The sequence below is a fragment of the Cynoglossus semilaevis genome, chromosome 2, assembly GCF_000523025.1.
Source record: "Cynoglossus semilaevis isolate Cse_v1.0 chromosome 2, Cse_v1.0, whole genome shotgun sequence".
Classification (NCBI taxonomy): domain Eukaryota; kingdom Metazoa; phylum Chordata; class Actinopteri; order Pleuronectiformes; family Cynoglossidae; genus Cynoglossus; species Cynoglossus semilaevis.
The window spans coordinates 1,991,525-2,004,050 of record NC_024308.1 but is presented as its reverse complement, the minus strand read 5'-3'; the positions used below and the strand labels follow the sequence as shown (position 1 = coordinate 2,004,050).

Sequence of the window (12,526 nt, the reverse complement as noted above, 5' to 3'; positions counted from 1 at the left end):
GAAGATTATTTTCCGTGAACTTTTCTGACTTTTTTTCTTCGGTCAGATAACACTGGACACCACTGGAGACCATCAGTAGCTGTGGAGTCAGTTGTCATAGCACACACACACAGCTGAGTGTGTGTGTGTGACATGACACAACTGTGTAGAGGCCTGGATATGTAACAGAGATTGTGTAAGAAGATTAGCGTGTGCGGCAACATGAACAACATGTTAGCACTCTGGGACCTGACACGTGCTGGTTAACGCAGCGAGCTGCAGACACCGTCGTCGACCCTTGTTATTCAGAATTAATTGAAAAGTAATGTGTTTAAGAATTCCAAGAATGCATTAACACTTCACTTCCATGGAGTTAAGTTTATGACTGCGGCTCACGCAGCATGGACCGTGGCTGTACTATGAGCTGTGACAACACAGAGCGCCGGGGTTTATAGGTTTACCTTATCTTTGTTGAAGGAGCCAGTCATTCTGTTCCTCAGGGAGCTCAGAGTCCTCTTCACCTTCGTGCCTTTCTCCACCTTCTCTGTGCGATCCTCCTCCTCCTCGTTTCTGTTAGGAGTGGCTGCAGAGTCACTGCTGAAAAAAAAAAAAGAGAGACAGAGGAAACAGCAACATTAAAATGAAAACAGTCTAACAGAAATATTTAATGACAATACCGGCACTAAATGTCATGTTAGTGTTAGTTTCTTACCACAACTTAATAAATGACTCACTTCCCCAATTGATCGGTCAGAGAGAAGACAGTTGAAGAGATTTCAAATTGGCGAGAAAAAACATTTGTTGACAAGAAACATTCACGATCGTTACTTACTCGTTAGAGAGAAACTCGTACCAGGTGACGTTTTCGGAATCTTTGACGTTCGATTTGCCGCTCCTCTGCTTCACCCTGCCTCAGACGAAGATACAAAATTTTAAAATAAAAAATATATACGTGTACGTTACAGTGTTTGTTATTGGATGATAACATTCATGTTAAGAAAAAGTGAGAGACACTCGTCAAGTCAAAGGGCAGTTTGTTGATCAGAGCGGTGGTTCAGTGTCGTGACCTTTGGTAGAGTCGGTTCCATGTCGTGTCAGTGCACACAGGCAAAAACATGCAGGTTCAGCCACAAAAACACACAGTACACGGTGCAGTGCCCCCCCACCCCCCCCCCCCCACTCCTAATGTGAGCTGTGCTGCTGCTGCTTTAATGACTGATGACTTGTGAACAGTTGTAGCAGCAGCCAGACCTCCCTCTCATGTTTACTTACCCATGGTACTGCTTTAGCTCCTGTAGAACTTTTTGTACCTTTAGCCTAAGACAAACAAGACACCGAGGCTGAGTGAGAGGAAACAAGAGGAGAGACGACAGGGGGAAAGGAAAGGAGGAAGGAGGAAGGAGAGGAAGAGAAGAGGAGAGGAGGAGAAAACAAAGAAGAAGGGAGAGAGGAGCTGATGGGAACTGAGAGTCAAACTGTGATCTAAAGGAGAATCCTCCCATGTCTGCTGCAACCATCACATCACCAGACACACACTAACACACATATACAGTGAAAATAAAACACACACACACTGAGGGGCCATCTAAGGAGCTGGGAGAGAGGACTGTGGGAGGGGATGCAGAAAGATGACATGGAGCAGAAATGTCAGGAGGACCTGAGGGAAGCCCCTCCGTGAAGCCCCTCTGGTAGAAGAGAGCAGCACCACATTACAACAATTTACTAACGAAGAACAGAATGTGCTCTACGCCACCAGGTACAGTTAATACTGAGCAGAAAAACAGTCATGTGGACTGCATTTAGGAGTTGTTTTTTTTTTTCAAATCAAATCATCAAACTCACATATGATTCTGTCCCTCGGTGGAATGGAGATTTTCTTCCGGATCAAACTCCTCTGCTGCTTGTGATAAAGAGGAAACATTCAAATTAAATTGTCAAATTATAATGAGAATGAAACAGACTCCAGTCTCAGTCCTACCTCCTGCTGCTCTCGCTGCCTGTTTGGACGTCTGCACGACTCGGGAGATGTGCGAAGCGCGGGAGAACTCGTCCGTGGCCAGGATTTCTGAGCGGGAATACAGGAGACTTCCGGGAGAACCACCGGGCTGGAAAAGAATAATTAATAATTAACAATTAATTAATAACATAAATTTGACCTCCTCTATGATTCCCAGCCTTTTGCTCATGTGAACTCAGAGACAAATGTTGGCCCTGGGAAACGGCATTGAACGTTCCAGGTTGGTTCATTCAGTAGTTAACTGGTGTCAGGACTGGGTTCAAGTGTAAAGAGCGTCCACTAACGTAACATAACATTATTTGCAATCAAAGGTTATGGATTATGACTCACTCCTTTTTTGCCAAACTTCAAAAGAGAATTATCTGTAAATTAAAAAAAAAAAAAACCAACAACAATCTCTTCAGATTTATGACAGTAAAGCATCCAGGCCTGACAGTTAATAATAATAATGATGTAAAAAAAAGATTCAGAGAGTGAGAAGAAATCTGTGTGTTTTAAAAAAAAGATTCAGGGAGTGAGAAGAAATCTGCGTGCTTAAAGGCCAAAGGTCAAAACTACTGCCAAATGCTGTGAACTCTGAGTTTTTAGGAATTCCTTGTTTCTTTCATCGAGGACGGAGAAAACCTTTTCAGGAAAAATCAAAATCCCACGTGATGAAAACCTCTACGGTTTCATTCTCATTATTGTCTGTTCTCTTCATTACCAGGCTGGTTATGCTGCCTCTGGAGCAGGAGACCCTCACACAGGGACCATCCGTCTCCTCCACCGTAGAGTCCGTGCAGGTCTGCTGCTGAGTGGAACGGAAGAGGTTATTCTGTCCGTCCTCGTCCTCGTCTCTTTCTCCATCACTGTCCATAGCCATGGTGTCCAGGCTCAGTCTGGAGGAAATAAAAAGTAGGATTTTTTTTTTTAAAAGATATAAATCTGTGTTGGCTGGTTTGTTCCCATCCATCCTTACCTCCTCCCCAGGCTGAAGGGGGACACCGGGACGCCCCAGCTGTGTCTGCGAGACGTGGACATAGACCTGACCAGGATGGGAAAACTGTCCTCATCTGGCTCGCCTTCACAATCCATGGTTCTGAGCGCAGTCTCACAGTCTCTTCCTGTTTGGTCCCTGAACGTTTCCACTGATCCCAACAGTCCGTTCAGATTGATGGTCAGACTGAGGCCCACCGCAGGTCCGGTCGAGTCATCGCTGTCTATGATACAACCTGTGATTAACCTGGGGCTGAGCTGAGTGACCACAAAGTTACAGTGGGGTTCCTGTATGGGCTGTATGTAGCAGGGCAGTGAGCGGGCTGGAAACGGAGGGGCGAGTGAGGTCAGAGGAGCCTGGACGGGTCGGGGCGCGATGACAGAAACCTCGGTGTTATTCTGTTGGCCAACGTCGGGGTTTTCTCTCTCTGGGGTCCTGCGATCTGAGGCTGTGGTGGCCGGTGACCGTGAGGCTGGGAATCCTTCGTCCAAATAGTCGGACTCCTGGAAGGAGAAATTGATGCCGCTCAGATCTTCCACGCTGCTGCCCACCTCCACACCAGGACAGTCGTAGTCACTGACTACTGAAGACGAATCCTGACAGTGAAAACAAAAACAAGGAGCAGGAAAATTACAGGATGAAAACAAAAACAAGGAGCAGGAAAATTAGAGATTTTTTACAGGATATGCAAGAATATTCTGCAGTTTTGTGGTCCAATCAGGATCAGGTTTACAGTGGCTTTGGGCACTGTAGACCATTGTTTCCCAAAGACTGGATCGTGACCCTCAGGTGGGTTGCAAGATTTTTTTTTTGGGTCGTCTCACATCATGTTTCCCAGGAGTTTACGAATAATGTCTATCGACTTGGGTCACAAAGGTTTGTGACTTTTTAAATATGGGTCCCTAGAAAAAAAGTCTTAGATCTGATCTAATTTAATCTAATCCAATATATTTAAACATATTATAATATACTGTAGTTAGGGGCAAAAAGTGCAAAAATATTGTGACAAATACCGTTCAAAAAATGCCCACTGCCCTCAGATCTGTTCCTCTTCTACATTTATATACTGTATAAAGTTTAAAGAGAAGTCGCGACCAATCTGATCTCAGGTCAGTTTAGCATGATAATTCAGGTTTGTTATTAATAAATAATAAAACCTTAAACTTCCAGAGACTTCACACTGAAGATGGAAGTTTGTCTTAGTTAATGTTTCAGCCACTGTAGGAGAAACCCAACATTTGGCTACGTTTATTTCTGTCTGCTGCAGCACGTCACTGTGTAAAACTAAAAATTCAAAAAATACTACAAACTCTACCAAAACAAATGGATAAAATGGAATCATGAACGTGTACCTGGTCACAAGTGTTATCGAAGAAGACGTCCTCAGGAATGGAGGGTGACGACTGTGAGGAGGACGATCCTTTCCTGCTGCTGTGATCAGGAGGCTGGAGCAGAGCTTCAGGAGAACCGCAGGACTGGCTGCATGGTTTACCCTCTGACGCTGGAAAATAACGATTAATACAACATTTTCAGAACACGAATAAAGCAGATCTTAAAAAACGCAATCGTTCGACTGCAAAGCGAAAAAAGGGCTCAGATGTAACCGGAGCGGCTGAAGATTTAATTGTGGTGGATTTTTGGAGGATGGAAGAAAACTCTCAGTTCCAGACTCTGAAATCTTCTCGTGTGTTTCCACTGAATAAACACATTTCTTGAGTCACATGATTCCACAAAACCATAGTCACCATTGGCTACGGTTCAATGAGCCTGCGTTAGTCTTTATGTCAGTGGAGGAGAGACTGAGATCATTCTAACTCTCTGATTCTCTCTGAAGTTAATGATGTAAAATGTGTCAAGTATCTTCATTTTAAAGATATGTGAGTAAAAACAACAAATGTTTTATATTAATTAAAAGCTAAAGTTATTTTTCCATTCAATACTAACTACACTAACCATTTAGTTTTTACATACATTGTTAGGTTAAAGACCTCAGGATAGTTTAGGGTGTGAGCAACAGTTAGCTTGGCTGCTAACGTGCTGCTAATATGCTACTTAGCAAACCACTTAAACCTCGCTACGTTGTCTAAATGTTGCTGCACCAGCCTTGTAGATAAAGAAAAGAAAACTAACTCTTTGTTTTAGTGCATGGCTAACTAGCATGCTGCTAACATGCTACTGACTAGCACAACCCTCACACCTAATTTGCTGAAATTGTGGTGTGTTTTAAAATATGGGTCTCCAGAAAAATAAAACACAAAAACACTGTCGTGAGGTCAAGTTACTTCACCTGACTGTGAGTCACTGTCACCGTTGTTTGTGTGTGGCTCGGGTCCTCGCCCCGTATATTTGATATATACACAGCGGGTTGAGAACGTGACACTCGTTTTAAAAGACGGTAATAATTTTGAGTCGTCTTTGTTACGATGTTATAATTCCAGTAAGAGACCCCGGTCGTTAGACAGACTCCAGACGGGCCACACTGGGAGTCCGGCTGTAAACCCAGCGACAGCATCCACTCCGTCTCCGCGGCACGACGACCAGAGATGCTCTGAGATAAACACACACGCCGACACACCGTACATCTCTTTTCTATTTTACTAAATCTCTGGCCGGGAGCTGCGGCGACGACAGTGTCTCCGCAGGAGGGAGAATGTGTTTGCATCCAAATCCCTCTTGTGTCGAGTGTAAACTTAGCCACAGACAGACACTGCAGCAGCTGCGTGATGCTGTCCTGCTGCGCTGCTGTGGCCTTTTATGGTTGGACGCTCATATCTGCTCATACATCACACCGGGCCAGCATGAAACATTAGTGTGTGTCACGTTCAGCTGTTTCCACAGAGTTTGGATCTTCCTACAACAGACCACTTATCATTTAAAAAAAAAAGGCTCAATTCCCTGATTCCTTCACATTTGAGTGTTTACCGTCCGTAGCGACAGTTACGCAGCTCTTCCTTATACAACGGTGACGTCTCTGCCGCCGCTTCTTCACTTCCTATCTCATTGTTTCCCAAATGGAAAAATAATGTAATGATTGTTTATTTGAAGGTAAGTGTCTCAACGAGGGACACACTGAGACAAACCTGGGACTTGTTTGCTAGAAGGAACTCCAGGAACTCCAGGAACTTCCCTGCTTACTTCCAGAAATAAACCAGAAGTATTTGAATATACAGTATTGATAACTAACCTGCTTAACCAACCACTGGTCCCCGGACCGGTACTGGACCGCAAGACATTTACTACCAGGTCCCAGAAAAATAAAAAATAAATCACATTTTATTTGCATTTTCTAGTGCCAGTAGATGTAAAATAAATAATAATAATAACAACAACAACAACATTAATAATAGTAGTGATTATGGTTGTTGTTATTGTTGTGATCTATAAAGGTCGTCATTGTGGTTTTCTTGTGTTACGCAATTTAAAGAACAAACACTTCTACAACAACATTGGCACTGTGTGTGTGTGTGTGTGTGTGTGTTGACATGTCATGTGAAACGGAAGACGCACAGAAAGAAAAAAAAAACAATGTGATAAGAAGGAAATGACAACACGTGTTGTAACTGCAGCCGTCAAGGCTGTGTGACGATCACGAGAGGAACAGCGGCATCAGATGATGCTGCAGCCAATTCATGGTTTTACAATGTGATAACACACACATGTTTGTCTGCAGAGGCTGAGGTAAAACACACACACACAGGGCAGAGAAGGTCAGTCACACCGAGGTGTCAAGCCACCGAAACAGTGTGGGGGGCGACTTAGCACAAAGAGAAGGCAACTGGGGTTTGGATATTTTCAAAAGACATGTATATATATATATATATGTATATATATACACACACAGTGGTCACATGAAGCTGCAGACAATGGCTGCACACCTACGGCAGGGCACACACACACAGGGCAGAGAAGGTCAGTCACACCGAGGTGTCAAGCCACCGAAACATGAGGTGAGATGACGAGGCTAACTCGGTCAGTAACTCAGTCAGTATCTCGGTCAGTAACTCAGTCAGTAACTCAGTCAGTAACTCGGTCAGTAACTCAGTCAGTAACTCGGTCAGTAACTCGGTCAGTAACTCGGTCAGTAACTCGGTCAGTAACTCGGTCAGTAACTCGGTCAGTAACTCGGTCAGTAACTCGGTCAGTAACTCGGTCAGTAACTCGGTCAGTAACTCGGTCAGTAACTCGGTCAGTAACTCGGTCAGTAACTCGGTCAGTAACTCGGTCAGTAACTCGGTCAGTAACTCGGTCAGTAACTCGGTCAGTAACTCGGCCAATAACTCGGTCAGTAACTCAGTCAGTAACTCGGTCAGTAACTCGGTCAGTAACTTGGTCAGTAACTCAGTCAGTAACAGTTTTTAACCTGGACGTAGACTGAAGACTTTACCTACTCTGCATCTTTGAAATAGACTGAAGACTTTACCTACTCTGCATGTTTGAAATAAAACCCACACAAACACACACACACACGAGAAGTGACGCAAACGCCACCATCATTTACCACAGGGGATCAAACCGATGATGTTCTGGCTGTAAGGCAAGGGCATTCACCGCCAGTGTTTTTTTTTTCAGCCCCTGAAGACTAAAACTGAGGACTGGAACTCCTGTAGCTCCAGTGGATTTTAAATCTGATGAATAAAAACGTTAGAGAAGAACTGGAACTGGAACTGGAACTGGAACTGGAACTGGACTCCAGGGTCGTGACCTGGTGCCACAGACATTCAACAGAGGAAGAAGACACAACTCTACCAGATGAAGTGGAATAAAATACAGAAAGGTATTTCTTTGCATCGTGAGAACAGAGGGCGTTAGATCTGAGGCTGCAGCAAAGATCAAAACAACTGTCAAACTGAGGACCAGGCTTTGATGAGGACATTTTGTGCGACATCATGTCTCTCTCTCTCTCTGACACACACACTCATACACACCTAACCTGAAGCCCAGTACCGTCTCATTCATGCTGCAGTCAGTAAACGTAAACGTAAACACACCTGGATTCACTCCATCCACCAAACACCGAGGTTTTTCAACCAGACTCCTCAGATCAACCGTAGCAGTTGCTCTTCAACAAAGCAACAAAGTGAGAAATGAGTCAGTGAACGCTGCAGCCAACTGTCATCCCGACCACTGACACCGTGCTTCACCACAGACATGCTCTGCTCACAGCCACAGACGACGTGTTTACCAAAAGTAATGGGGAAAAAAAAGTGCAGAAAAGTTACAGTATAAAAACCTCCTGCTCCGTGCTGCTCTCTGACCTCTGACCTCTGACCTCCGTCCCACTTCTCAGATTACGGTTTTCCGTACCTCTCTTGAAGGACCACCGTCTCATCCAGAACTTGGAGAAGGACGGCCAGGAGTTGTTGAGAGGAGACTCCGCCATTGGAGCAGCACAGAGGAGAGGTCAGCAAGAAGAACCGTGGCTGCCTCTCACTGGAGCTCTGGGAGCACGGGCGGAACGTGGAGTGGAGAGAGGAGAGAGGAGAGAGGAAGGAGGAAGGGAGAGGGAAGAGTGAGAGAGAGAGAGAGAGAGGGACGAACAGAGGCACCAAAAAAAAAAAAAAAAGAACCAGGGAGCTGATGGTTGGGAATGAGCTGCTCTGTCAGAGAGAGGAGGAGACAGGGCCGTCACCAACACTCTGACCCTCAGGGTTTGGACCTTGGACCAGAGGTGGATGTGCAGGTGATGTTCATGAATGAGAACTTTCAATAAAGTTTCAATGAATAAATAAACATGAGACATGCTGCAGCGGTTCCCAAAGTGTGGTACGCCGTCCCCTTGTGTGGCAGAAATCTATTGCAGACGGGACACTGACACCATGAGACTAGAATTGGATTTTTTTTTTTTTTAAAAACATACTAGGAAGTGACACAACACACAACCGACCTTTGACCTCTGCTTTTAACCCACCATCACAGTCAACAGGGGGCAGCTTTAAGCACCCGGGGAGCAGTGAGCAAGGACGGTGCCATACTCTGAGCAACTTAGCGGCTGGTGGACTCAAACCTGAAACCTTCCAGAACAAAGTCCGCTTCCTTACCCACTAAGCCACCACTAAACATTTTTAATTACATAAAATAAAATGGCAGTAATTTCTAACTCAAGCACTGACTAAAAAAATAAAAAATCTTGAGGGGGTGAAAAAGAAAGTATGCGTGCAGTCAGAGGGTACTAGGATTACTAGTTACTAGTACTCGGTCAGGAGATACTGCGAGGTGCCGTTGTTTTACAACTTCTTGTAAAAACAATCATTTCAGACAGAAACACGACAGGAACAGAAAAAAAGAGAAGGAAGTGAGCGTCACAGAGCGGACAGTGAGAGGATGGGGCAACGATTCGATTCGTCACCGAGTGAAGGAAACAGCAGAAGAGCAAAGTGAAGCTGTTTCAAATGTTTCCAACATCCTGCTTCTTCATCTGCACAGGCAGAAACCAGTCAGCCGTAAAAACTGTCACCGTCACAAAAAAAAAAAAAAAACCACACATTCTGCAGATGTTCCTGAACTGAACAGTTCTACAGAACCGTGGACACGTTTCTTCTCAGGTGATGCAGTAGAAAAACAAAAAACCCCAGAAAAACAGCCCGCGCTCCGCTGTGACCCGCGGTGTGATTACAACAACAATCTGTACGACTGTACTTACATGTGGTAGATGTCAGGTGGTGATATTAATCCCGTTGCTAAAAAAAGAAAAAAAGTGGTGAATAAAAAAAAAAAACCACGGTTAAATATCCTCCTGGTCTGAGTGGAGGTTGTTGAGAAACTGGTATGAAGTGCAGAGTACCAGCAGCCTGACACCAGACCTCAGTCCCGCTTCCTCTTTTTCTCAGACCTGATTGGCCCCCACCCTGTCATGCAGCTGTCCGTTCACAGGCTGGATGGCACGGCGGCAGCGGCGGAGCGATGAAGTGGACCGTTGGTGATGAGTAAGCAGCTGTGTTGACTATAAACCTTCGTTGTGAATCTCAAGAACACGCGGCGTGTTTTGTGTTTTGCAGCTTGTCGCTTCATCCGAACGTGTTTTAGAAACAGGGTTGATGTGCAATAAAAAAAAAAAAGAAAGAAAAAAAAAAAGAAAACCTGTTTACGGTGGTTTCAGCCGAAGCGCAGCTTCTGCAGTTTTGCAGCCGTGTGCGCAGCGTGTCTGTTTTGTCACCTCCTAAGCTCACGTCTGAGTGTGTGGCTGAGGCAGGAGATCACAGCAGATGGAAACATTAAAAAAAAAAAAAAACATCATTCAACGAGGTGAGAAAGAAACAGAGGAAACACCTGCAGTGTATTCAGGTGTTATCTGGAAAAACATAAAAATTATCAGGACGCGGGACGTCCGATAATATCGGCCACATATTAGCATAATTATGTAACATCTGTAAGAATTATTTTTTCCTCCGATAATGAAAACGCAATAACGCAATGCCTGAATTTGGCCAAATGACCTGTGACATAAAAATAGTTTGGGGGAAAAACGGCTGTATGTGAAAGTGAAAGTCACTAGATGGCAGCGTTGCAGCTCATTTATTTAATCTCATACTCATACAGTGGTTTTTACAAATAAATAAATAAATATAACCAAGCGTCTATCGATAACGGTTGATATCGGAATCAGAAATTAAGTGTTTGGACAATATCGACAGATCGTCAAAACGTTAACATCGGAATAATCGGTTCTCAATGTTTGAGGGCAATGTTTTTTTTTTTGCAGCCTGTTGAGATTAACTTGTTAATGGTTTTAATAATTTTTTGATAATTCCGACGTCGATCAACGCCACGCTGAGCTACTTTGCTGCTTCAGGTGCATTACCGCCGCCCACCAGGAGGGTGTATGTGTAACCGTGAGTCAGAAGTTCGGGTTGAGTTGAGTAAAGTATTCAAGAATGTGTGATATTTGTCTGTAATTAAAAAAATTAAAATAAATTTAAACCATTAAGGGACAAACGGAGCGTTGGATCGTTGACACGTACTGTAGCTTTAAATGTTTTCCCACTTCTTGTTCCGTCAATTTTAACTTTCAGATTCATATTGTTGTTCTGGGAAATACCCCAGTGACACAATAAAAAGCTAAAAGTTATAAATAACATTGTCAGAAATGACCAGCAGTGACTAAAGTGTCACGAGGACGGAGGTGGGGTAGTGACCGACGGTTCCAAAAACTCCCAGAACTGTCGGGGATTAAACCGACGACACGTGACGTGAAGTGAAACACGAGGTGGAGGAGTGTGAGGTGGTCGACACAGAGACACGACTCCAGACACAGACGGAGTCGTCAAAGTGAAACTCCACCGTCAGACAACACTCAGATGTTAGATGTCAACAAAAATATATACAAACATAAAAAGAGGATCTATAACTGTATTATGGAAATTAAAAAAAAAAAAAAACAGATTTGTTTGAATTTGTGAGAAGTGAAAACCTGCAGCCAGATTCATGGTCCCAGAAGAAGGTAGAACCAAAAGTCACATGAGGAACATTTTTTTATTTCTTTTATTACTTGTCATTGTGACCTTTGACCTCTGCTTTTAACCCATCACTAAAGTGAAGTGAGTGTGGACAGTGCCTTGCTCAGGGTACCTCAGTGGTAAGTTGACAGCTTGTGGACTCGAACCTGGTACCTTCCGGAGCCAAGTCCGCTTCCTTAACCACTAAGCCACCACTGGCCAAAATATGTTTGTTTTGTTTTTTTACGCTTCCTTAACCACTAAGCGACCACTGGCCAAACTCTGTTTTGTTTTGTAACCACTAAGCCACCACTGGCCAAAATCTGTTTTTTTTTTTTTAATTAGGAGCCAAATTAAACAACAAAATGTTTTTATTTTCTACAAAGCCACTCCTCATAAACTGAACGACTAAAACTAAGTCATGTGACCGCTGGACGATTAATCAAGACTTGGTTTTACTCACAGAGCTGGACGTTCTGGTCGATATCTCCTCAGATGAACTCTAACTGGTGTTTTAGAGATTTAGAGTCGCAGCAGACGGATCCAGGGATGTTCCTGAGCTGGAGATTCCTCAGGAACGCTGCCAGGAGCTGCCGTCTCACAGCCAAACAGCGCTTCACTTCACTTACAGGCGTGGGTCGACCTGACATGTGGCGGTCGGCGATGGTCGTGGTGTTGATGGCGGTCGGTTTGGCCACAGCTGCAGCGTTTCTGCCAGTTTTCCAATTCCCTGCGTCATAAAAGAGCGGAGGAGATTTGAACCGACAGGAATCGACCAGATGTTTCTGACTGTGTAGAAACTGAAGTTAATTTGATCTTCTGTGTGTCCCTGAATGCACCGTAACAGTGATGAGTTAAAACCAGAGAACGTTAGCAGACGGTTTTCACTAGAACCACTAGATATCAATTAGTTGTTAGCATGAGTCGAATGAACAAAAAAAAAGTGTCAAACAGAAACATTTACCTCCGGTTATTTATCTTTCTGTTCCAGCAACATATAAATATATTTTAATAAAATACAAAACGGTTTTTTTTGTTATATTAAAGACTGATGATTTATCTCGATTAATCATGATTAATTGTAATTAGACCACCATCATTTACTCCACCAGTACAGCAGGA

At 43.9% G+C, this 12,526-nt stretch overlaps 1 protein-coding gene across 3 annotated transcripts in view; it reads right to left on the bottom strand.

The window, feature by feature from the left end:
- The window catches only part of arhgef18b (rho/rac guanine nucleotide exchange factor (GEF) 18b), a 32,881-nt gene extending 23,300 nt beyond the window's left edge, over positions 1-9,581 (bottom strand). Inside the window, exons 1-8 of one of the 3 annotated variants that reach the window (XM_025065686.1) lie at positions 8,277-9,581; positions 4,325-4,473; positions 2,955-3,568; positions 2,700-2,874; positions 1,958-2,084; positions 1,822-1,876; positions 812-886; positions 441-576 (exon numbers count right to left, since the gene is read on the bottom strand). In XM_025065686.1, the coding sequence (XP_024921454.1) occupies positions 441-576; positions 812-886; positions 1,822-1,876; positions 1,958-2,084; positions 2,700-2,874; positions 2,955-3,568; positions 4,325-4,473; positions 8,277-8,352 (1,407 nt within the window). In that variant the 5' untranslated portion in view covers positions 8,353-9,581. The remainder of the gene's footprint in view (positions 1-440; positions 577-811; positions 887-1,821; positions 1,877-1,957; positions 2,085-2,699; positions 2,875-2,954; positions 3,569-4,324; positions 4,474-8,276) is intronic. The other 2 variants (XM_008330524.3, XM_025065680.1) reach the window with 2 other exon arrangements.
- Positions 9,582-12,526: the final 2,945 nt, after the last annotated feature.